The 27027-nt window shown below is 42.0% G+C and overlaps 1 protein-coding gene across 2 annotated transcripts in view; it reads left to right on the top strand.

The window, feature by feature from the left end:
* The window catches only part of CASR (calcium sensing receptor), a gene marked incomplete at its 5' end in the record, with an annotated part of 34173 nt that extends 7804 nt beyond the window's left edge, over positions 1 to 26369 (top strand). Inside the window, 3 exons of one of the 2 annotated variants that reach the window (XM_084871535.1) lie at positions 8565 to 8795; positions 23281 to 23404; positions 24659 to 26369. In XM_084871535.1, coding sequence (XP_084727661.1) covers positions 8565 to 8795; positions 23281 to 23404; positions 24659 to 26175 — 1872 coding nt within the window. In that variant the 3' untranslated portion in view covers positions 26176 to 26369. Of the gene's footprint in view, positions 1 to 8564; positions 8800 to 23251; positions 23405 to 24658 lie in introns of both variants that reach the window. The other variant, XM_084871536.1, reaches the window with a different exon arrangement.
* Positions 26370 to 27027: the final 658 nt, after the last annotated feature.

Genomic DNA, 27027 nt, shown 5'->3' with positions numbered 1-27027 from the left:
TTGGTTGGTTTTATGTGTTTTTTAGATTCCACATATAAGTGAAACTATACTAATTTGTCTTTTTCTTCCTGACTCGTTTCACTTTGCATAATGCCTCTAGGTCCATCCATGTTGTTACAAATGGCAAGATTCATTGTTTTGATTGCTGAGTAATATTCCATTATGTATAACTAGAGGCCCATTGCACTAAGAGACTTGTTCAATAGGCCTTCCTTTCCTTAGCTTCCAGCATTGGTTTTACTCCAGCACCTGAGATCCAAGTCTTCTCTCTGGCCAGACTCTGCTGCCTTTGCTGCAGACCCCGGCCAGAGTTTGCCTTCTTCATCTTCGCTGCAGACTGCCATCTTCACCTTTGCTGCAGACTCCAATTGGAGTCTGCAGTCTTCGTCTTCACTACAACCAGAGTGCTGCTCCCGTAGATCCTTAACACCCCTCCCTCCCTCTCATAGCAGGCATTCTGCCTCACCCAGTCACTACTGCCTGGAGCAGCTGGACAGCCGTCATCTTTGTCCTTCTGATTTGCATATTCCCTCCTGATTGGCTGGTGGGGTGTAGCAGAATGATGGTCAATTTGCATGTTTCTCTTTTATTAGTGTAGATTATATAAGACATCTTTATTTGAAGAAAACAAAAACAGTAATTCAAAACAATATATGCAGATCTATGCTCATTGTAGCATTATTTGCAATAGCCAAGATATAGAAGCCACCTGGATGTCCATTGATAGATTAATGTACCTTGATTTTTAAATGGTGGTGGGATTTTTTGGGGGGGTTTTTTGGTTTGTTTGTTTTTTTTAATATATTTTTATTTACTTCAGAGAGGAAGGAAGAGGGAAAGAGAGAAAGAAACATCCATGATAAGAGAGAATCATGGGCCGAAACTGGTTTGGCTCAGTGGATAGAACGTCGGCCTGCACACTGAAAGATCCCAGGTTCGATTCCAGTCAAGGGCATGTACATTGGTTGTGGGCACATCCCCGGTAGGGGGTGTGCAGGAGGCAACTGGTCAGTGTTTCTAGTTCTTTATCCCTCTCCCTTCCTCTCTATAAAATATATTTAAAAAAAAATAGAGAGAGAGAGAGATTGATTCATGGTGGATTGGCTGCCTCCTGCAAGTCTCCCAATAGGGATAGATCCCACAACCTGGGCATGTGCCCTTGACCGGAATTGAACCTGGACCTTTCAGTTCACAGGCCAACACTCTGTCCACTGAGCCAAACCAACTAGGGCTAGATGGCAGTTATTATAGTAGGATTTCAATATGTCTCTAATTAATAAATTAGGGGGCAGGGGGACACTAAAGTTACTTTGTACACAGAACCAAGTCACCATAAACCCTTTGGAAAAGATACTGAGACACAAAGAATGTACAACCTGTATCACTCATTTTAGAGGTTCTCAGGGAATAAGGAGTGACTCTTGAAGCTCGGCAGAATGAGTCAGAACACGCAAGATTTTAGTTGTTCTTGTGTGGGAAATATCTAACTCAGATGTCATTGTTGGCTGAAGTTTCTAATATCTATGAAATCCTTAAAGTTTCCTTCCTTGAACTGCGCACGCCCCCGTCCCCAACCCTGTCAAAGAAAGAGGAGCTTTACTGAAGGTCAAAGACCAAAAATAATTCAGGAGCCATGACTCTAACTTGTGGAGTTTTAAGAAGAAATAAATAGACAATATTTCAGTAAATACTAGTGTCTTCCCTTGCATGTCCTCTGGAAAGAGGAACTGAGCTCCTGAAAACCTACAGAGCCAGGGTGGGGTTGAAGGGAAAGACACTTCCAGTGTATACTTTGACATTCTGCTTTTCAGTGAATCCTCTCCCAGACAAGGATATAAGACCCAGATGGTCAAAATCAAAGCTTGAACATACAAGAAAAAAGCCAAGAATCAGGCTATAGTCAAAATATGAACTTTTAGTGGCATGTTTAGAAAATACAAACCAATGGGCTTAAACAAAAGAAGAACATTATTAGTGGCTCATAATACTGAACATCTCAGAAGTACAACTAGATGCTTTCATCTCCCCTTCTCTCTTCCTTAATCCTCAGGATTAACAACAGTTTCAGGTTCATAAAATCCTTGCTGTTAGGCTCTCCTTACTTCCTAGGATCTTCTGTAAATGTGCCAAAATCCACATTGATTGACCAATCTAAGGCCACATACTCATCTCTGAAGCTAGAACTTCATAGACTGAGAGTAAGGCAGGGAATAGATCCCCCCACATTAAATCAGGATGCTATTACGAAAAGAAGGTGGAAAGAGAAATAAAACAGCCAAAATAAAATGTTCTCTACACAGACACCTCAGCTGACCCTAGTACTAGTAAAGATGTGCCTCCTGACTCACATACAGTCTGGTGCAATTCATCCAGGAGAGGAAACAGGAAAATAAGGCCGGAGCTCTAAAAAGGAATAACATGTGGGCACCGGCCAAAATGTCCGGTGCTGAAAGTCTCCTTTGAACCTCAGGATTCCAGGCAGTTGGGTGGGTATTCAGGAATTTAAGATCTTAGACATGTATCTATCAGAAGATGGACCAGCAATGATTCACACTCATTATTAAGACCTACATGGAAACTTGTCACTCATACTATCTATACAATCTAATCCAAGAACCTCAGCCTGGAATTGCACCTTCTCTCAATTGTCTTATAAGCCAACCGTTCTGATGTCTTCCCACAAAACACTAATTACTTTCCGCATAGAATTTTTGCTTAGATACTATCCCACACCCAAAGAGCCATCATTGTTGTCTATGATTGTCCACAGCAAACTTTTAACTCTTTTTCAAAATTTACTTTCTCCTGAAAGTCTTTTCAAGTCATAGTCCCCCACCCACTCACGCACAGGCACACACACTTTCTGGTCATTCTTTCTTCCTCATTTTTGCCATTTATACATCCAGTTTAAACTTCCACAGCTCTTCAGTTGACTGAAATAGTCATTTTCTTTTGTTGACCATTTCTGCACACACACACCCCCGGCTAAAATGTATCAATCAACTAACTCATATGCCTGTTTGTAATACTAACAGGTAATTTATGAGCATACAACACACAATTACCTCCTGACCTCCACGGATATCCACCACCACCATCCTCCTCATGCTGCTCATCAGCTCTCTCCTCACTGTGATCCCCCCATTATACTACTCTAAGCTTCTTGAGGGCGGGAACCACATTTGTATTGTTCAGCACTGTGTTCAGAACACCTGGCACCTGAATGAATGTGTGTAGAATAAAGGAATGAATGAGTAGCAGTCTAGTTGATTTGACCTAGAGTCCTTTGTAGAGAATTGTTCAACCCTGAATCAAGCACTGGCCAGGGTATTCTAAGCTGTTATTGGAAGAACCTGGGTCACATGTCCAATAATCAAGTTTGAATGGGACATCATGTAAGTAAGTATGGAACTGCCTTCTTCCTTCTGTCAGGATGACTGTGCACAAGACATGCTTCCTCCACCATATACAAACCACTCAGTAGACCAAAAAAAAGGCATGCATGATGACAGGACCATGGTAATAACAGAAGCCAAACAAAACTGATCTTTCCAGGAATTACTAGTACTGTTGGGGTTGGGAGAAGGGAAGTGAATTGAGGTGAGCGTCAAAGGAGATGCAAAATATGGAGTCAGAAAATAAGGATGAGGTTAGAGAAGGGAATTGGTCAAGGATTTTCCCTACTCTCTTAGCACAGGAAGTGGCCAAGAAGCAATAGGATCCTTATCTGTGTGAACTCTCCTTTAGTCCATGTGAATGCGGTTCTTTGTGCATCTTGTGCCACGGTCCCTCTGTGCTAGGAAGTGATGCCAAGAGTAGAGGGGGAGGGTAAATCATTGACTATTATGGGACAAGGTGAAATTTTTAACTTGAAAAAATTCAACACTCATATGATTTTATTTATACCCCTGCTGTGAGGATGAAACACTATTCAGGTTAGGGTTTGAAGTAAATAAGAAAATAAAACGTGTCATTCAAGTTGGGCCTTGAAGGCTGGATAGGATTTATAGAAAGGATCTGTTCCTTGGAAAAATTGTAAACTGCAAAGGCAAACACATCCAACAATGAAGATGAATCACAAAAAACATTATGTTACATGGAAAATATTCAGACCAAATACATACTGTGTGTTCCATTTATACAATATTTTGCCTCTAATGATAGAAAACAGATCCATGGTGGCTTAGAGCTGAAAGTGGGGGTGGGATTAATTTGGAAGGGACATCAGGGTGCCTTTGGGAGTGATGGTAGTGGCAGTTCACGGGCATATACATCTGCCAAAACTTGGAACTATACTCTTAAAATGGGTGTATTTTATTCTATGTAAATTGATTAAAAATACAAAACAATGGAAAGTCCCATGGGTGGGAAAGCACAGGCCTTTCATGGAGATCTGGATATCACTCAGTTTCTACCCTTTTCCTATTATGGGCTCTTGTGTTGCCACAGCATTATACATGTCTCCACCTCCCACTTCTAAAATATGTCCATTTTCTCAACCTTAATTTTTATATTAGTTAACCTATTATAACTAGGGATAGACAACTTAATAGATACTGCCTACTCTGACTCCTACACCTGTGTTGTAGTATATAGTGAAAGGGTTGAGAGTTTGGACTCTAGAATCAGACTAACTGGATTTAAATCCCAGTTGCTACCTAATAACTTTATGACTTTGGAAAGTCATTTAATGTATCTCAATTTCTTCACCTGAAAAATGGAGATATGAAACATAAATGTATTATGAGAATAACATTCATTGATATGTATAAGATACTTAGGATACTGCGTATATATAGTAAGTGTTCAGTAAATATTAGTATTGAGTATTATTCTTTGGTAGGTGAGGAAAGTAAGACTCAGAAAAGCTAAATTGACTTGCCCGAAGTCATATTTAGCCAATAATAAGAAAGGCAACTTCTGCCACAGACATTCTTTCTCTGATGAGGCCAAGGTAACTGTTAAAAGATCCATGTGCCCAGTTGTCCCTCTGGTGTATTGCTGTCATCATTCTTCCATGGAACAGTTGTTTTTTTGGACTTACTCTTCTCTTCAGGTAATGCTCAGCTGTTACTGAAACATTATTGCACTACTAGAGGCCTGGTGCACAAAATTTGTGCACTTCTGGGGGGACATCCCTCAGTTCGGCCTGCACCCTCTTGCAGTCTGGAAGCCATCGAGGGTTGTCCAACTTTCAGCTTAGGCCTGCTGCACTCACCAGCCATATGCCCCAATTCTGGCTCTTTCATTGAGTGTCTGCCCCCTGGTGGTCAATGTGCATCATAGTGACTGGTTGGTCTGCTGTTTTCTTTATTTGCATATTAGCCTTTTATTATACAGGACTAGAGGTCTAGTGACAAAATTCGTGCATAAGCGGTGGCGGGGGGGGGGGGGGGGGGAGGGGGGGGGGCTCAGCCCAGCCTGCACCCTCTCCAATCTGGGACCCCTCGAGGGATGTCCAACTGTCCATTTAACATACAGTCAGATACCTCTCTCACAATCCAGGACTGCTGGCTCCCAACTGCTCTCCTGACTACCTGCCAGATTGCCCCTAACCGCTTCTGCCTGCCAACCTGGTCACCCTAACTGTCCTCTCCTGCAGGCCTGGTCTCCCCCTCCCCCAACTACCTTCCACTGCAGGCCTGGTTGCTCCCAACTGCCCTCCCCTACAGGCTGTTGTCCCTAACTTCCCTCCCCTGCCAGCCCAGTTGCCCCCAACTGCCCTCCCCTGCATGCCTGGGTCTCCCCCCCCCCAACTGTCCTCCCCTGAAGGCCTGGTAGCCCCCAACTGCCCTCCCCTGCCGTCCTGATCACCCCTAACTGCTCTTCTCTGCCAACCCTGTCACCCCTAATTGCTCTTCTTTGCTGGCCCAGTCACCCCCAACTATCCTCCGCTGCTGGCGTGATCACCCACAACTGCCCTCCCCTGCCGGCCATCTTGTGGCAGCCATCTTGTTTCCACATAGGGACAGCCATCTTGTGTGTTGGAGTGATGGTCAATTTGCATATTACCTCTTTATTATATAGTATTATACAGGATGGTGATTCCAACTCCCCTTTCCCTCAACAGAGTGATGGAGGTTTTATAATAAGTTTATTCCATGTTTTGAGTGTTTACTGAAAATTAAATGTGTGCTAATAATAAAAAATTACACATGTAGCCCTAACACTTTGGCCCAGTGGATAGAGCGTTTGCCTATGAACTGAAGAAGGGTCCCAGGTTCAATTCTGGTCAAGGGCATGTACTTTGTTTGCTGGTTTGATCCCCAATAGGGGACATGTAGGAGGCAGCTGATTGATGTTTCTCTCTCATTGATGTTTCTAATTCTCTATCCCTGTCCCTTTCTCTCTGTAAAAATCAATAAAATATATATATTTTTTTAAATTTGACATGTAAAATATGATATTTAGCTGTAGCTTTCCTAAAAGATCACAAAGGAAATATTTACCCCAAAAAAATCCAAGACTTCTCTTTTTCTCTTATAAAGAGAAAGTTAACATTTTATCCTGTGAAAACCACAATTCTTATGTCTGCCCTATACACTATTAAGTAAAATCTTTTAGCACATTTTTTAAAACAAATTCTACTAATGTTTCACTGTTTGCCTGTTTGTTTCTTTGTCTTAATCTGGAAGGTTTTTGTTATTTTTAAATCAGAACACAAGAATATTGATTATAGTTATAGTTCAGAGGGAGAAATTGTACTGGCCCTTTATCCTAGTTTTCAGTAATTTGCTTTTCAATATACTAGTATAGGTTTAAGTTCAACCAATTACATAAAAGCTTTAAATTCTATGGTCGTCAATGGTAAATTTTTTTTAAAGTGAATCCTATGTCATTTCACTTTATCTGAAAGTTCTTTTGTTTGTTTGTTTTTGTTTTTGTTTTTGAGTGTAGAACTTAGATCTTTATGTTTTTGTCCTAAATCAGCCTGAACCAGTCCAGTTGTCCTGGTTAAGACTTCCAGTACAGCCACCGTGGGAACAGACATTCTTGTCTTGTTCATGAACTTAGGGGGAAAGCAGTCTTTTTTTTTTTTTTTAAATAAAGTTTGATTGATTTCAGATAGGAAGGGAGAAGGAGAAAGCTGGAAAATGGAGATATGAACCACAAATTTATTATGAGAATGATGAGAGAGAATCATTGATTGGCTGCCTCCTGCACACCCCCTATTGGGGATTCGGCCCACAACCTGAACATGTGCCCTTGATCAAAATCAAACCCAGGACTCTTCAGTCTGCAGGCTAAGGCTCTATCCACAGGCTGATGCTTTATCCACTGACCAGGTAGGGCAGCAGTCATTCTTTTACAATTAAATATGATGTTACTAATGTAGGTTTTTTTTATAGATGTCCTTTATAGCATTAAGGAAGTTCCCTTTTATTCTTAGATTGCTGAGAGTTTTTATCTGGAATGGAGGTTGGAGGTTATAAACATGTTTTCTGTAACAATGGAGATGATCATATGATTTCTCTTTGTAGCATGTTAATGTAGTCAAATGACAAACTCTACTTGGTCACAGTGTATTTTCCTTTTGGTAGATAGCTAGATTTGATTTGAAATACAGTGAAAGTTAGCACCCCTACACTCAGAGGCTGGATCATGCCTTACTCTTTCTTGGTGCCTCAGTGACCCCTAGCACTGGGTAGATCCCACATGAAAGACAAGCTGCTGAGTGCCCACTGCCTCCTCTTGACCTATGTCAGGGGCACTCAGGAAGCAGAGCCAGGAGCCTAACGATACTTCTGTAGGGCATACACATGAAGAGCACAGGCTTTGCACCCCTTGATAGCTATATGGCCTTGAAAAGATACTTTTGTTTTCTGTGCCTCGGTTTCCCCAAAAATAAAATGGGGTTAATAGTACTATTAGTTATGAAGATTAGATTAGAAAATAAATATAAATTATTTAGCATTGTTCCCCAAAAGGAATAAAATGACCAGAAAGGTTTAGTAATTATTATCATTACTTCTTTTGTACAAGGGCTTTGTGGCCCATAAGACCCTGTAAAAATATGAGATGGGCCATAACTATTACAATAGGACTCCACCCACAGCCTTGTTTATTTCTTCCTCTCACTTCCCTCTGTCTTCCCTTTGGTAGCAAGACTTCCACCAAAGCAGTAGCATAGAGAAAGGTGGTGCAGATCACAAGGGCACTTAGCGCCTCACTCCTTCCCAAAGCCCATCTCAGAAAACACCAAGAATGGCTCTGGCTTACAAACCAGTCCCTCCTGGGGCACCACCAGATGATAAGGCACCTGTGGAAGTCTTGTCTTGGCCTTTGGTGAGATATATCTCCTTTCCTTCCCTAATTTCGAGAAAGTCTTTCCTACCCCAGGTACAATTTAAGCACCGCGTAAAGCCCCTAGCTTACCAGGGCTGCTGCTAACACATGAAGTACCCCCGTATAAATGAGAAAAAGGGACCGCTTCCTCAAGTCATGTTCCTTCCACTTTGTTAGATAAGATAGTTTACTGTCCTCTCACCATGCAAAAACCTACATAACCATATGTGGCAGCCCTGTGGCTCATACTCAGAATATTCATCTCTGTTCCTCTTTAGGTCCTGAAGCACTTACGTCACCTAAACTTTACCAACAATATGGGGGAACAAGTGACTTTTGATGAATGTGGTGACTTGGTGGGGAACTACTCCATCATCAACTGGCACCTCTCTCCAGAGGACGGTTCCATTGTGTTTAAGGAAGTTGGATATTACAACGTCTATGCCAAGAAAGGAGAAAGGCTCTTCATCAATGAGAAGAAAATCCTGTGGAGTGGGTTCTCCAGAGAGGTATGTGCTGCCCATCTGAACACCACATGCCTCCACCCTGGCAGGAAATGTGCTGGGCTTTGGAGGGCCTTGGACCATTCACCACTGGACTTTCAGAATGAGTCCACTTCCCTCCGCTCACTCACACTGCATTGCCAGGGCACCCCATGAAATTCATGAGGGTTTAGTGTACAACAGAGAATCCTTGGAACCCGAGCCCTATGCTTATCATTTTAAAACAATTTTATTCTTTACAAATCTGACTCCCTGGCTAGTAATGGTTTCCTTAACTAAAACTTTCTCCAACCCAAGCAAAATATTTAAGCAAACATAAATATCACTCAAGGCAAAGCCTGGATAATTAATTCACAAAGAGATAGTTCCCTATGATTCAAACACCTCAGGGCTGCTGACCTATCAACCAAAATGAACATTTATTTTTCTCCTTGGGAGATGTGTAACACATAGGAGGATGTTTGTGACCATGATCAGGGTCCTCCTCCCTTGAGTATCACCGTATCCAGACGCCTGGTTAATAACCAGAAGCCCATCACCCAGTGAATATGCTCTCCAGGAAAAGACACGTGATATGCTAAAATGATGAACATTCTGTGGGGGTAGTGTTCCAGAATATAATAGGCTACTGAGGACCCAAGTCCTCTGTAGATACAAATCCTGGACAAGAGTTAAATCCTCTTTAACTTTCCCAAGATGCCTGGATGAAACCCACTACAGTACTCTTTGTGTTTGCCTTTCTAGTATCACTTTTGAGTATCGTGAACTACTTTATAAAATGTGACCAAAGATTCAACTTCATCTGTTACCAAATGCTCCTTAGGTTGGTTGGTGGGTATCTGATCAGATGCTATAATTTTATTGGTTCCCAATATGTAGGACAGTTATCCATGCAAAGGTCTATTATAGATAGTGAAGCTTATCCACAGGGTGCGAGTTATTGCTAGCCTCTTACTCAGAGAATGGATTCTCAATTTTAAACATGTCACGACCCTTTCCAGACAGAGATTTGGGGCTTCCAGAGATTATACAATTCTCTCCACTAACCTTGTCTAAAGTTTCAACTGACTGTAATCTAAACTGATCTGCTATACTATCACTAATTCCCTGTTGTTAAATCACCCAGGTTATCTTTTACCTCCATTAATGTACATAATTGATTGTCTCTAATAGGTGTATGCCTCATCTCCCTTGAGAGGTGTATGTCTCATAGGTGTATGTCTCATCTCCTGCAATTTCCTGTATAGTTCTCTATAACCTATAACAGCCTGTGCAGACTGTGGGTTTAAACATTGGACAATGAATAACAACGAATCTTCATGAACTCAGTCACTTCTGTTCCTGAGGTAGTTGACAGAGTTTATAAATTAAATCTAATTTTTCCACAGAAATGTTACTTCAAACTTAGTACACATAGGTACTCAACAAATATTAGGGTCTAATCCACTTTTTTCTGCATTTTTATAGAAATGACCACAAAAATGTCCTCTATCTTGACCTATAAATAATGTATTAATAGTTTCTCAACATAGCTCACAAAGTTGTTAATGAAATCAAGGATATAAAATTAATAATGCAAACTGTTATTAATATATCATTTATGTGTTTAAAAGCCCAGTGACTTTGATGGCAGAATGACCAGAACGACTGGTCACTATGATGTGCACTGACCACCAGGGGCAGTCGCTCAGCACAGGAGCTGCCCCTGGTGTTCAGTGCGCTCCAACAGGGGGAGTGCTGCTCAGCCAGAAGCCGGGCTCATGGCTGGCTAGTGCAGTGATGGTGGTGGGAGCCTTTTCCATCTCCACAACAGCAAGCCAAATGGTAAGGAGCAAACAGGCGGGCAGTTAGGAGCAAGCAAGTGGGAAGTTAGGAGTGAGGGGTCCCAGATTGCAAGAGGGTGCAGGCCAGGCTGAGAGCCCCCCTGCCTATGTGCACAAATTTTGTGCATCTGGCCTCTAGTTATAATATATTAATCAATATCTCGATTTACTTTCTAATGAAGCACTTTAGAGCCAAGCTAGAGGGGCTTTAAATATCTTTGTATCCAAAACCCCAATGTGAAGATGATGACACTGAGGTTTAGAAGGGAAAGAGTGATTTCAAGATAAGATAAAAGGTCAGTATAAGAGTTGAGACTAGGATCCAAGTGTTCTGACTCAGACCCTAGTGCTCCATCCTACACTATACTCCCCATAATTATTTCCTTATTTTATTACAACAAATAAGAAGGAAAAGAGGGATCTTCTTTGGGGTCTTGGAATTCAAATGGTCTTGCTTGGCCAGAATTGGATAGGTATCTTTGATGAAGCTATTCAGAAGAATTAAAGATACTTGCTGGCTTTTTGCAAAATGGATTTTTCTTGATGGCGATCCAGCCCACTCCTTTGGTGGTGGGATTTCTCTTTAGCTGAGGGATGCAGAAAGAGGCAGTAAGGGGGCACAGAGGATGGCATTATTACAATTCTTCACTAGTTTAAAGCAGGGTTTTCATACAGTGAAAAGTACAGACTTTGGAATACTTACCTGGGTGTGAATCCACGCTCTCCAATAAGTCACTGTATGACCTTAAGTTTGTTTTTTAACCATTATGGAGAAAAACTTGGCATGACAGAGACTGCTAGAGGCCCCCAGTGTTTGTTCTCCTTTTTACTTTTAATAATAGAACTCAGTTTTAACTGGGCACATGACCATCCAGAATTTTAAAATTTCCCAATTTCAACTAAGTATGGCCACATGACTAAATTTGGCAGAATAGGATGCAAGTGGCAGTGTTATGTGATGGAATCTGGGAACCTTCGTTTAAGAAAGTGCTTGTAAGAATCCTTTGCTCTCTTCATCTTTTCCTTGATCCTGCCTCCTGAAAACCAGATGCCCCAGCAGGTAGCAGCTAGACGGGGTGTACACTGGGATTTTTACTGAGTAGCCTCAGAATTTGTACTGGCATGGAGATTGAACCTATATAAATCTGATGAACCCCATTCACCCTACCTGGTGACTCACTGATAACTTGCCTCATGCAACTCAAGTACCACCAGAAACTCTTTCAGTAACTGAGCCTAATAGGAAGCCAGCAGGTAGAAGCGGGCAGAAATGGGCCTAGGGGTCCCTTAGGCCTTTTTGCTGACATGTCCCCAGCGTTGGTGCTGGTGGAATTCTGCCTTGGTGGACACCGTGGTCCTTCTCACACACATTCAGAGGCAGAGGCAGCCACAAAGTGACAGGTAGCTCAAGACCAGTCATAGGCAGTGTCTGATATTGATCTGCACCAGAGTTCCTCCTAAGAGACCCCAGAACCAACACACTCAGTGGCCAACTTCAGACAATATCAAGGCAGGATTCAATTAGTTTCACAAGTAGCATATCCAAAGGGAGATCTCAGCAGGCACCAGAACCTGCTGAAGCAAATTTTGCTTACTGTGGTCAGTACCTACACAGCAACTTATACACTGTGCTCAAGGTTGAACCTCATCCTTGAGGGCTGAACCCACCCACAAATGAGCCAATAAAGATTCAATTACAACAAGGGGATTGATATAACCCACATAAGAAATATTCCTGCCGAAACCGGTTCGGCTCAGTGGTAGAGCGTCGGTCTGTGGACTGAAAGGTCCCGGGTTCAATTCCAGTCTGGGGCATGTACGTTGGTTGCGGGCACATCCCCAGTAGGGGGTGTGCAAGAGGCAGCTGGTCAATGTTTCTCTCTCATCAACGTTTCTAGCTCTCTAGCTCTCTCCCTTCCTCTCTGTAAAAAATCAATAAAATATATTTAAAAAGAAAAAAAAAGAAATATTCCTACAGCACCCAACTCAGGTTATCAAAAAGACTGCACTACTGGAACCCATAGGACACCTATTATATAAGGACACCCTACCAATACTGGAAGACATAGCATATCTACTTAATACATAGAAACAAATATAGAAAGGCAGTCAAAGTGGGAAGACAAAGAAACATGTCCCAAATGAAAGAATAGGAGAAATATCCAGAAAAAAAAAAAAAAAAAAGAGGGCTAAATGAAATGGAGGCCAGCAATTTACCAAATATACAGTTCAAAAACATGGTTATAAGGATGCTCAAGAAACTGAGTAAGAACTATGAGGAACTTATTGAGAACTGCAACAGCATGAAAACAGCCATAGAAACCATTTTTTTTAAAAAAAAACAGTCAGAAATGAAGAATATAGTATCTGAAGTGAAGAAATCACTATAAGAAATAAATAGTAGGTTGGATGAAACAGAGGATCAAATCAGTAATTTGGAAGACAAGGTAGCAGAATTTGAGCAGCAAAAAGAAAATAGAATCCAAACATATGAGGACAGTTCAAGGAACCTTTAAGACAATATGAAATATAATAATATCTGCATCATACAGGTACCAAAGGAAAAGAAAAAAGAAAAAAAAAACACAACAGATCAAGAACCTACTTGAAGAAATAATGGCTGAAAATTCCCTAATCTGATGAAGGGAAAAGACACACAAGTCCAGAAAGTGCAGAGAGACCCAAACAAAATGAATAATCCAAAGAGGCTCATACCAAGACACATCATAATTAAAATGGCAAAGTTTAAAGACAAAGAGAGTGCTAAAATCAGTTTGGCTCAGTGGATAGAGTGTTGGCCTGCAGACTGAAAGATCCCAGGTTTGGTTCTGGTCAAGGGCATGTACCTTGGTTGCGGGCACATCCTCAGTAGGGGGTATGCAAGAGACAGCTGATTGATGATTCTCTCTCATTGATGTTTCTAACTCTCTATCCCTCTCTCTTCCTCTCTGTGAAAAATCAATTTAAAAAATATATATTTTAAAAATAAAGACAAAGAATCTTAAAAGCAGCAGGGGGGAAATAATGAATTACCTACAAAGGAAATTCCATAGGACTTTCAGCTGATTTCTCAACAAAAACATTTCAGGCATGAAGAAATTAGTATAAAATATTCAAAGTGAAAAAGCAAAGACCTAGAGCCAAGACTACTATACCTAGCAAGGTTATCATTTAAAAAATTGAAAGAGAAATTAAGAGCTTTTCAGACAAGAAAAAGCTCAAGGAGTTCATTACCACCAAAACATTGTTACAAGAAATGTTAAAGGATCTTCTTTAAGAAGAAGAAAAGAAAAAAGAAAAATAAAGACAACAACAACAGAGGAACTTAGTTACAAAGAATAAAATGGCAATATTATGTAACTTCAATAATCACTTTAAATATAAATGGCTTAAATGCTGTAATCAAAATAATAAGGTAGCTGAATGGATAAGAAAGCAAGACCTAGCTGAAACTGGTTTGGCTCAATGGCTAGAGCATCGGTGTGCGAATGGAAAGGTCCCAGGTTTGATTCCGGTCAAGGGCATGTACCTTAGTTATGGGCACATCCCTGGTGGGGGGTGTGGTGTGCAGGAGGCAGCTGGTCAATGTTTCTCTCACATCGATGTTTCTAGCTCTCTGTCCCTCTCCCTTCCTCTCTGTAAAAAATCAATAAAATATATGTGTTTTTTTTTAAATAAATAAGAAAGCAAGACCCATATATATGTAGTCTACAAGAGACCCACCTCAAAATGAAAAATACACAAAGACTAAAAGTAAAGGGATGGGAAAAGATAGTTCATGCAAATAGAAATGAAAACAAAAGCTGAGGAAAGCATTTGAGGTTTTGCTCCACATCCTGTTGTCTATTGGCTCAAATAAACCCTTATAAAAATTCAAAAGACAAACATGTCCCGGCCCGCGGGGCAACAATGGGAGCACGCAGGAACCACCTAAGAGAATGAAACAAACAAGGAACTCGAAAGAATGGAGGCAAGACAAGGTTCTGATCAAGCCTCGACTTTATTTTTTGAAATAGCTGTATATATACAGCAGAAACAAAGGGGGGCAGGGTTGCCTATGCAGAGGGGTCTTTGGCAGTGTATAATTGTTTTTAGGCACTGAGTGGCAAGGTGGTAAGGTATCTGGCAACACAGGATTGGCTAACTGCCAGGGTGGCGTAACATTCCAAGGTGTAACATTCCAAGGCTGGGCTACCATTCCAAGGCTGGGCTATCTATGGGGGAGGATCAGGAAGGGGAAGTTGCAAAGATGTTAAGCGGCAGGTTAATCTTATCTTCTGGCCAAACCCTCAGAGCACTGCATAACTTCTGCTAGAAGGAACTTAATTCTATTTCCTTAAGACGGAGTTGCTTGTCTCAACTCTGATGGCTCCCAACACAAACAAACAAAAAGCTGTAAAGAAATACTTATATCTGACAAAATACATTTTAAAATAAAGAATATAATAAAAAATTAAAAGGACACTACATAATGATAAAGGAATTAATCCAACAAGACGTTATAACTTTCTAAACACTTATGTACCCAACATAGGAGCATCTACCTAAATATGTAAATCAAATCTTGACTGAGATAAAGGGAGAGATAAATAGTAATACAGTCATTGTAGGGAATTTTAACACCCCTTTGACATCAATGATAGTTCTTCCAGACAGAAAATTAATCAGGAAACAGCAGCCTTAAAGGACACACTATATCAAATGGGTTTAATTTATATCTTCAAAGCATTCTACCCCAAAGCAATAGGATTTATATTCTTTTCAAGTGCACATGGAACATTTTCTAGGATAGACCACATGTTAAAACACAAAACAAGTTTCAAAAATTTAAGAAGATTGAAATCATATCAAACATCTTCTCTGACCATTATGGTATGAAACTTGAAGTCAATCACAAGAAAACACTGGGGAAAAAAAACACAAAGACATGGAGGCTATATGTTACAAAGGATACCTAGAAACAAATGAAAATGAGAATACAACAAGCCAAAACTTATGGAAGACCATAAAAGCAGGCCTAAGAGGGAAATTCACAGCATTACAGGCCTACCTCAAGAAACAAGAAAAATCTCAAATCAACAATCTAACTTTAAACTTAAAGGAACAACAAGAAAGAACAACAAATAAAACCCAAAGTGAGTACAAGAAAAGAAATAATAAAGATCAGCAATAGAATCCAAAAAGAAACAACACAAAAGATCAATAAACCAAAAAAATATAAATAAGATTGACAAACTTTAATTCAGACTCGTCAAGAAAAAAATAAAAAAAACACACAAATAAGTAAAATCATAAATGAAAGAGAAGTAACAACTGACACCACAGAAATACAAAGGATTGTAAGAAAATACTGTAAACACTATATGCCAACAAATTGGACAATCTGAACAAAATGTATAAGTTCCTAGAAACATACAATCTTCCAAAACTGAATCAAGAAGAAACAGAAAATCTGAAAGACTAATTACAACTAATGAAATTAAAGCAATAATCAAAAAATTTCCAGCAAACAAAAGCCCTGGATCAGATAACTTCACAGGTAAATTTTACCAAACAGTAAAAAACTAACACTTGTCCCTCTTAAATAATTCCAAAAAAATTCAAGAAGGCCTAGCTATCATGACTCAGTGGTTGAGCATTGACCTATGTACCATGAGGTCATGGTTCGATTCCTGGTCATGGCACATGCCCAGATTACAGGTTTGATCCCCAGTGTGGGGCATATAGGAGGCAGCCAATCAATGATTCTCTCTCATCATTGATGTTTCTATCTCTCTCTCCCCCTCCCTTCCTCTCTGAAATAAATAAAAATATTTTTTTTAAATCAAGAGAAAGAAAGACAAGGCCAGCATTATCCTAGTTCTAAAACCAGAAAAAGCCACCACAAAGAAAAAAATTATAGGCCAATATCCCTAATGAATATAGATGCTAAATTTCTTAACAAAATATTTGCAAATCGGATCCAGCAATACATTAAAAAGATCATATAACATGATCAGGTGGGATTTTTTTCTAGGGATTAAAGATTGGTACAATACCCGTAAATCAATAAATGTAATACACCACATTAACAAAATGAAGGATTTAAATCACCTAGATGCAGAAAAAGCATTTTATAAAATCCAGCACCTATCTATACTAATAAAAGCCTAGATGGCCCTAACACCCACCCCCATGCCATCACAAGATGGCCATCACGAGATGGTTCCACAAGATGGCCAGCAGGGGAGAGCAGTAAGGGGTGATCAGGATGGCTGGTAGGGCAGTTAGGGGTGACCAGGCCAGCAGGAGAGGGCAGGACGGTGACCACGCTGGCAGGGGATGGCAGTTGGAGGTGACCAGGCCAGCAGGGGAGGGAAATTGGGGGCAACCAGGCGGGTCAGCAAGGTAGGGCATTTGGGGGTGATCAGGTTGGCAGGAGAGCAGTTAGGCATCAATCAGGCTGCCAGGCAGAAGCAGTTAGAGGTAGGCAGGCAGGCAACTGGTTAGGAGCCAGCAGCCCCAGATTGTAAGAGGGATATCCCAGATTGGAGAGGGTACAGGCTGGCTGAGGGACATCCCTCCAGTGCCCGAATTTCATGTACCAGGTCTCTAGTTTACGATTAAAAACTCTTAGTAAAGTGGGAATAGAGGAAACATACCTCAATATAATAAAGGCTACCTATATTTAAAAAAAACTAAACAAATACACAGCCAACATCATACCCAATGTACAAAAACTAAAATCGTTTTCCTTAAGAGCAGGAACAAGACAGGGATATCTACTTTCACCATTCTTTATATATATATATATATATATATATATATATATATATATATATATATATTATTGATTTTTTACAGAGAGAAAGGGAGAGAGATAAATGAAAGAGAAACATCGGTCAGCTGCTTCCTGCACACTCCTACTGGGGATGTGCCCGCAACCAACGTACATGCCCTAGACCTGAATCGAACCTGGGACCTTTCAGTCCTCAGGCTGACTCTCTATCCACTGAGCCAAACCAGTTTTGGCTCACCATTCTTACTAGTATTTAACATAGTACTAGAAGATCCAGCCGTGGCAATCAGACAAGAAAAAGAAATAAAAGCCATTTAAACTGGAAAGGAAGAAATAAAATTATCACTATTTGCAGTTGACATGATGCTGTATATAGAGAACCCTAAAGATTCTATTTTTTTAAAAAACTATCAGAACTGATCATTGAATTCAATAAAGTATCAGGATACAAAATAAATATCCAGAAATTGGTTGCATTTTTAAATAAATAAATAAATAAATAAATAAAATACCAAGGAGTGACTTTAACCCAGGATATAAAGTTGTGCTCAGAAAATTATAAGACACTGAATAAAGAAACTAAAGGAGGTACAAATAAGTAAAAGCATATTCCATGTTCATGGATAGGAAGAATTAGCTTCATTAAAATGTCCATACTACCCAAAGCAATCTATAACTTCAACACAATTTCTATCAAGATACCAATAGCATATTTCACAGAACTAGAATAAATACCCCCAAAATTAATATAGAACCACAAAAGATTCCAATAGCAACAGCAATCTTGAGAAAGAACAAAGTTGGAGGAATCACACTACCTAATATCAAACTACACTATAAGGCCATAGCAAAATAAACAAACAAAGTAGAAATGGACTTATAGATACAGAGAATAGAATGACAGCTGTCAGAGGGGAGGGTAAGTGGGGGGCTGAGTGAAAAAAGGTGAAGATATTAAGAAAAAAAAACACAGAGAGTATGGTGACTATATGAGGAAAATGGGGTGGAAGGAGGTAGAAAGAAGGGATAAACAGTAATGGAAATTGAAAACTTTGAATGGTGAACACAATATAATATACAGGTGATGTGTTACAGAATTGTACACTTGAAGCCTATATAATTTTATTAACCAACTAGAGGCCTGATGCATGAAGATTCGTGCAAGAAGTGGCCTTCCTTCCCCTGGGTGTCAGCAATGACTTCACTCTGGCACAGAGCCACCTTTCTGCCTTCCCATGCTGCCCAGAGGCTGTGCAGAATGCCTGCGTTGTCACCATGGTGATGATGTAAGCATCCTGCCCTGGGCCATTCAGTGCCTTTGTATGCAAATTAACTCACCATCTTTGTTGGGTTAATTTGCATACTCACTCCTGATTAGCTGGTGGGTGTCACAAAGGTATGGTCAATTTGCATCTTTCTCTTTTATTAGTGTAGCTGTCACCCCAGTATACTGTATTCAATAAAAATGTTTATAAAATCAATTAAACTTGGGCTTCATTTTCAAAAACACTATTAGGCTATGATATTTTAGTCTGAAGCTGCTCTCCAATTATTTTTAATAATTTGACTGTTGACTCTTTTGGACAACCTTATCATCTGCAAATATAACAGTTTTATTTAGTCCTTCCAATATTTAAGCCTCTCTTTTTTTCTTCTTTTTTTGTCTTATTCTACCTACTAGTTAGGAACTCCAGTGCAGTATTTAATAATAGTTGTGATACAATCTACATTAGCTAGAATTTGGAAACAGCCTAGGTGTTCGTCAGCAGATGATTGGATCAAAAAACTATGGTACATCTACACAATGGAATACTATGCTGCCATAAAAAAGAAGGAATTCTCATCATTTGCAGCGACCTGGATAGAATTGGACAACATCATGCTGAGTGAAATAAGCCAGCCAATGAAAGAGAAATACCACCTGACCTCACTCATTTATGGATAATAAAGAACATTATAAGATGAACTGAAAGATAGATATAAAGACAGTAAAGCAACAAGAAGACTGTCAAATTACAGTGGGGAGGGTAGGGAGATCTGGGGGAGATAAGAGATCAACTGGGAGGATCCAAGATGGCTGCACAGGTAAACACCTAACCGCAGCCGCACACAACAATTTCAATAAAATACAACAAAAATATAAAATGGACATTACCCAGAACTACAGGAAAGTCGACTGACTGGAAATTCTACAGTGAGAAGCAAGGAGAAAACCAGAAGGAAGAGCGGAGGAGCTGTAAAAGCCTAAGGGAAGCTGCGAAAATGCCGAGACAAGGAAATATTGATAGATCACAAATGACAGAAATGGAGGACAAAAAGCGACTGGATATAGAGTTCAAAACCACACTTATAAGGTTGTTCAAGAATCTCCTAGAAAAAGCCGATAAAATAAATGAGACCTTTGAAGATATGAAAAGGGATCAACTAGAAATAACAAGGGATCAACAAGAAATAATAAGGGATCAACAAGAAATAAAGAATACATTAAAAATAATATACAGAAATAAAAAATAATATACAGAATCCTAAAAAACAGAATGGAAGATCACAAGAATCAAGTCAAAGATTTGGAACATAAATGGCCAGAAGATACTCCTCAGCAGAAACAAGAAGGCAAGAGAATCCAGAAAGTTGAAGATAATCTAAGAAACCTCTGGGACAACTTCAAGAGAACCACATCAGAATTATGGGGATCCCAGAAGATGAGAGAGAGCAAGATACCGAAAGAATACTGGAAGAAATAGTGACAGAAAACTTCTCCCACCTGGTGAAAGAATTAGACTTACAAGTGCAAGACGTGCACAGAACTCCAAACAAAAGGATTCCAAAGAAGACCACACCAAGACAAATCATACCGGTAATTAAAATTCCAAGAGCAAAAGACAAAGAGAATATTAAAAGCAGCAAGAGCAAAGCAGGTAGTTACCTATAAAGGAGCACCTATACGATTGTCAGCTGATTTCTCAACAGAAACCATGCAGGCCAGATGGGAATGGCAAGAAATATTTAAGGTGATGAATAGTAAGAACCTACAGCCAAAAATAATCTACCCAGCAAAGCTATCACTCAGAATCGAAGGACAGATAAATAGCTTCACCTTTAGCTTTATTAAAAAAAAGCTAAAGGAGTTCATCACCACCAAACCAGAATTATATGAATTGCTGAAGGGGGTTCTTTTGGAAGAGAAAGTAAATAAAGATAAAAACTATGAACAACAAATACATAACTATCAACAAGTGAATCTAAAAACCAAAAAAAAAATTTTTTTTTTAATCTGATGAACAATATTAATTGTTGAATATAATAGAATCAGAAGTATGGAAGGGGAGTGAACTGACGATTCTCAGGGAAAAGGGGAGAGGGGGTTGTGGGAAGAGACTGAACATAAACTGTGCACCTATGGATGAGGACAATGAGGTGTGGGGAAAGGGCAGAGGGTGGGGTGGGAACCTGGTGGAGGGGGGGGGGGGGCGGGAAGAGGAACATCTGTAATAATATGAACAATAAAGATTTATTTAAAATTTTTAAAAAAAAGAGATCAACCGAAGGACTTGTATACATGCATATAAGTACAACCAATGGACACAAAACTCTGGAGAGGGAGGGAATGTATGGGAGGTGGGGCAATGTTAAAATATGTACACAGATAACAATTTAATAAAAAATAAAAATAAAATAAAATAAAATAAATTTTAAAAATAATAATAATAATAATAGTTGTGATAGTGGGCACCCTTGTTTTAAAGAAAATGCTATAAATAATCTTATGTGGATGATTATTTTGTTACCCCTCTGCAAGTTAAAGATATTTCTTCCTGCTCCTTTTCATTAAGTTTTTATCCCTAGTCTTTGTTAAATTTCATCAAATGCCTCTTTATTTTTTTAATCCTTACTGGAGGAAATGTTTTCATTGAATTTAGAGAGAGAGAAAGGGGAGAGAGAGAGACAGAAAAGAGAAATATTGATCAATTGTCTCCATATATGCCTCACCAGGGATCGAACCCACAAACTATGTGACCTGCCAGGGAACTGAACCTGCAACCTTTTGAGGTACAGGACGATGTTCTCATTAACTGAGCGACGTGGCCAGGGCTCATCAAATGCTTTTTTTTTTTTTTCATCTGTTGATCATATTTTTTTCTGTGTTAATATACTATTGCAGTGAATGACACAGATTTTTCTAATATTAAGCTTTTTTGCATTCCTGGCATAAACCTAACATGTTTTCTTTTTTATGTCCTTTGAATTTGTTTGTTCATTGTTTTCGTATTTTTCATCTATTTTCAAGAAGTGGAAAATAGTTGTACTCTTCTCAGATCCTTTCACATTCCTTTCACTTTGCGTGCACCTCCAAGACTTCGGTATATTTTTGTTTCCAATAACCAGAACTTGCTGCTCTTTCTCAGAAGACTGCCTTGCCTGCACACTAATAGAACCCACTTTGCCCACAGGCTCAGAGAGGCAGAAGGGCCTACGAGTTTACATTTCCCTGAAATGACTTCTTAACCAGTGAGTAGGGTGAAAGTCTGAAAGCTCTAGCCCCTTCTCCCCAGATCAGGCCTGTTCTGCGTTCCCCTGGGGACCAGTTAGGAGCTACCCTCTGAGGGACTTCGCTTAAGATCACACTCTTGCTTCTCCCCTCCCTTCTGTGTTCTACTTCCTCCATTCTCTTCCTGTTTCCATTGGAAGAATTTTCTTTATAAATTACTCAAGCATAAATTCCTGACTTAAGTCTGTTTCTGAAAACAACTTAATGTGTGAATGGGCCTGTATTTGTTTTTTTCTTTTTCTTCTTCATATTGTTCTTGTCTGGCTTTAGACTCAGTGTTATAGTGACTTTTCAAAAATTAGGTGGAGGGTGTTCTTTCTTCCCCCCCACCCCCCCCACCCCGCCTCTCTAATTTCCAGTAGAGTTTGTATAAGATTAGGTTGGTCTGTCCTTTGAAAAGTTAGTGTTATTTGCCAGGGATGGACCCAGGATATGAATATGTGGTGGGGGTGGAAGTCAGGGGCAGAGGAAGGATATAGTTAGATGTAGTGTAATTGTTTCAGTCTTAGCTTTTGTTTTGGGTGGTTGTCATTCAAAATGACTAACTAAAAGTGAGTCAAACATGAACAAGTAATAATGGAAAGAAACAAGGATTATGATTAGTTAAATTCTGTACACCTAAAGTCCATTAAGGAAATAAACATGTCAACTAAAATCTATGTTATCTGAAATTAATGTAGTTGCTGCAGCTTTCTTTTGGTTAAAAGTTGCTTGATATATCTTTCTGATCCACTTACCTTCAACCCCTTCATGCCTTTACTGCCTGCCTCCCCGAGGATCTCAGAAATCTCCCTGAAAAGCCTAAAATAAAATTGCAAGAATTACAATGCACTGCAAACTTTACAGTCCCGTTTTCAGACAAATGTCCCCTCACCTCTGCATTTCCCTTGTGATTGTCTCTCTGTGTGTAGGTCCATGTCCTTGTATCTTTTAGTTTGTCTCAAACTTCTACTTCCATGGAGAGTAAACAGATGGCTTGTTCTGGGACCTGGAGGGAATGGAAGGGGAGGGGAGTTATTTAAGAAGGATTTTGATCATGGCATCTTCCCAACAATTAATTTTCCTAGAATCTTACAGGTGTGTGTGTGTGTGTGTGTGTGTGTGTGTGTGTGTGTGTGTGTGCGCGCGCGCGCGCGCACTTGCATGTTCACTGGTCCACAGGCATCTCTCCCCTTTATAGACCCCATGCGGTAGAGTCTCTGGACCTTCCTCTGCCTGGAAAGGGCCTAGAGTCTGCCACACTGGTCCTTGAGCCCAACTCCTCCCCCTTATATGTGTCAAAGGAGCCGTAAGACTGATCCCACAGCTGCAGCCCTCACTTGTGTGCTCTCCATCTTCCAGGTGCCTTTCTCCAACTGCAGCCGGATCTGCCTGGCAGGGACCAGGAAGGGAATCATTGAGGGGGAGCCCACCTGCTGCTTTGAGTGCGTGGAGTGTCCCGATGGGGAGTACAGCGACGAGACAGGTAAAGGAACAGCCCTCTGTGGGCATCGCGTAGAGCTTTGGGGACCTGGTGTCAGTGGAGTCCCCGGAAGGGCTAGGCTGAGATGGTGCTCAGTACAGTTTCTCATTTAACAAGGTGTATCTGAGCATCACGCTGGGCTGGGCCCTAAGGGAGGGAGAAAAGATATGTTAGATTTCTTACAACACCATGAGAGCTTGCAAACACCCCTGCTGCACATCTTTCTTTGACTTTGGCACTACTTCCCAATATTGTTTTTCTTTTCTTGTAGCTCAGAGGCCCTGAATAGACAAAATCCTGTCTGTTCCAGGCTCCAGAGTTTATAGGCCATGACAGGTGGCCTCTGGGTGCCTGGCACTGTACTTGCTGTCTTACGTATGTTTTTCCTGTGCCTCAGTTTCCTCACCTCTAAAGAGAGAATTAAATGAGTTAATATTGGTAAAGCACATTGTAAGTTCCAGGTAAACATCTATTCAATACAATCCTTGATGGGCATATTGAAAGCACTCTATAAATATTAACTATAATTGCTATTATCTCATTTCATCCTCCCCATAGCAATGGAGTTATTATGGCTTCCAGTTCATACATGAGAAAACGGAGGCCCAAAGGTCATACAGCTAGTAAATAGCAGGGCCAGGATTCCCATCCAGCTCTCTGACTGCAAAGCCCATGTTCCTCTCACATCCCCAAACTTCACGCTGTGAGGGCCATGCCAGAGACTTACTAAACGCTCCTTGATGAGATGAGTCTATAGCCTCCTTCACTGGAAAGTTTTGGAGGAAGGCACAGGTCATGGGTGTGCGATACTCTGCCTTGATGTGAGGATGTCTTCTCTGGCATGTCTACAAAGCCCATCCACATTTCCAGAATGAGTCAGGCTGAGCTTGAATCGTTCTGTGGAAAGTTGGTGGGCTGTGTCATACCTCAGGGCAGCCACCTGATTGATCATTCTCTGCTGCAAACCATCAGCAGACAGTCTTACAGGAAGCATGTACACTCCCCTCCCACCAATGTACCAAGGGGCAACAATTACAGAATCATCAAAGGCCCATGAAATTAAGTAGAGAATTAAACATATCAGGGTTCCCTATATTATTTCACCATGTAAAAAAAAAAATCACCGTTTTCATCGGTAAGCGCCATACAAAGTGACCACTCCCAGTAACCCATGTACTCTCACCAGCACATTCACACCCATCCATTTTAGTCTCTGCTACACTCAGTCACTCCCTCTTTCCTGGGACATTTTGACAGATGCAAGTGCCTGCGACAAGTGCCCGGATGACTTCTGGTCCAACGAGAACCACACGTCGTGCATCGCCAAGGAGATCGAGTTTCTGTCCTGGACGGAGCCCTTTGGGATCGCGCTCACGCTCTTCGCCGTGCTGGGCATTTTCCTGACGGCCTTCGTGCTGGGCGTCTTCACCAAGTTCCGCAACACGCCCATCGTCAAGGCCACCAACCGCGAGCTCTCCTACCTCCTCCTCTTCTCCCTGCTCTGCTGCTTCTCCAGCTCCCTGTTCTTCATCGGGGAGCCCCAGGACTGGACGTGCCGCCTGCGCCAGCCGGCCTTCGGCATCAGCTTCGTGCTCTGCATCTCCTGCATCCTGGTGAAAACCAACCGCGTGCTGCTGGTGTTCGAGGCCAAGATCCCCACCAGCTTCCACCGCAAGTGGTGGGGGCTCAACCTGCAGTTCCTGCTGGTCTTCCTCTGCACCTTCATGCAGATCGTCATCTGCGCCATCTGGCTCTACACGGCGCCGCCCTCCAGCTACCGCAACCACGAGCTGGAGGACGAGGTCATCTTCATCACCTGCCACGAGGGCTCGCTCATGGCGCTGGGCTTCCTGATCGGCTACACCTGCCTGCTGGCTGCCGTCTGCTTCTTCTTCGCCTTCAAGTCCCGCAAGCTGCCCGAGAACTTCAACGAGGCCAAGTTCATCACCTTCAGCATGCTCATCTTCTTCATCGTCTGGATCTCCTTCATCCCGGCCTACGCCAGCACCTACGGCAAGTTCGTCTCGGCCGTGGAGGTGATCGCCATTCTGGCGGCCAGCTTCGGCCTGCTGGCCTGCATCTTCTTCAACAAGGTCTACATCATCCTCTTCAAGCCCGCCCGCAACACCATCGAGGAGGTGCGCTGCAGCACCGCCGCGCACGCCTTCAAGGTGGCCGCCCGCGCCACGCTGCGCCGCAGCAACGTCTCCCGCAGGCGCTCCGGCAGCCTCGGCGGCTCCACGGGCTCCACCCCGTCCTCCTCCTCCCCCATCAGCAGCAAGAGCAACAGCGAGGACCCCTTCCCGCAGCCCGAGAGGCAGAAGCCGCAGCAGCCGCTCGCCCTGCCCCAGCGGGAGCCGCAGCCGCAGCAGCCGCCCTCGGCCCTGCAGCCTCAGCAGCAGCAGCAGCAGCAGCAGCCCAGGTGCAAGCAGGTCATCTTCGGCAGCGGCACCGTCACCTTCTCGCTGAGCTTTGACGAGCCTCAGAAGGGTGCCCACCGCAATTCCACGCACCAGAACTCCCTGGAGTCCCAGAAAAGCAATGACACCCTCTCCAGGCACCAGGCGCTGCTCCCGCTGCAGTGCGCGGAGCCGGACTCAGAACTGAGCGCCCCGGAGACGGGCCTGCAAGCGCCTGCGGGTGGAGACCGTCAGCCGCCGCCAGGGACCGAGGACCCCGAGGAGGTGACCCCGGCTCTGGTGGTGTCCAACTCCCGGAGCTTCGTCATCAGCGGGGGAGGCAGCACTGTCACAGAGAACAGGCTGCACTCCTAAGCCAGGAGGAGGAGGCCAGTGGTCCAGGAGGGATCCAGAGATTTCCTGGGATCCACACATCCTCCCACAGGGAGGAGGGGCTGCTCCCAACTCTTCTCCTCCGAGGAAGGAGGAACAATAGTCATGCCAAACGCCTCCAACTTAGCTGCACTGTTTTATGGGACAGTGAGTTGACTAATGTTCCCTTTAACATTAAAGAAAAAGAAGAAGAGCCATGTGTGCTTCTGTGGTTGGATTCGTCCCAGCGCTGGGGTGGCCATGGTCAGATTCACTGTTCTTGTCTCTTCTTTTGTGCTCTTCTTCTGTTCTGTCTGACCCAGCAGCCCGGAGGTGGAACAGGCTTTAAGGGATTCCCTGACCCTCCACCCTCTCCTCTTCTTTCCCCACCCCACTCCACTGACATGGCTGCCCTGAGCATTGCCGACTGCCTGGCCCAGGGACAGTGTGCAGAGTGGCAGGACATCATCTTGGCCACCACTAGAGTTAAGAGTCTCAAAGTCAGAATGTCTCCAGTGTTGCCCAACACCTTGATAAGGGGAAGAACGTTACACGTTCAGAACCATAGGCCAGTGGTCGGCAAACTCATTAGTCAACAGAGCCAAATATCAACGGTACAGCGATTGAAATTTCTTTGGAGAGCCAAATTTTTTAAATTTAAACTTCTTCTCATGCCACTTCTTCAAAACAGACTCACCCATGCTGTGGTATTTTGTGGAAGAGCCACACTCAAGGGGCCAAAGAGCCGCATGTGGCTCGCACAAGCCGCAGTTTGCCGACCACTGTCCTAGATGACTGTGTCCCCTCCTACATATGGAAACCATAAGACAGGTGGTCTTCTACTTGCTGCTGCTG

The sequence above is a fragment of the Pipistrellus hanaki genome, assembly GCF_964339955.1.
Source record: "Pipistrellus hanaki genome assembly, chromosome: 2".
NCBI lineage: Eukaryota > Metazoa > Chordata > Mammalia > Chiroptera > Vespertilionidae > Pipistrellus > Pipistrellus hanaki.
The sequence above is the reverse complement of the archived record's forward strand: the minus strand, read 5'-3'. Positions and strand labels throughout refer to the sequence as shown.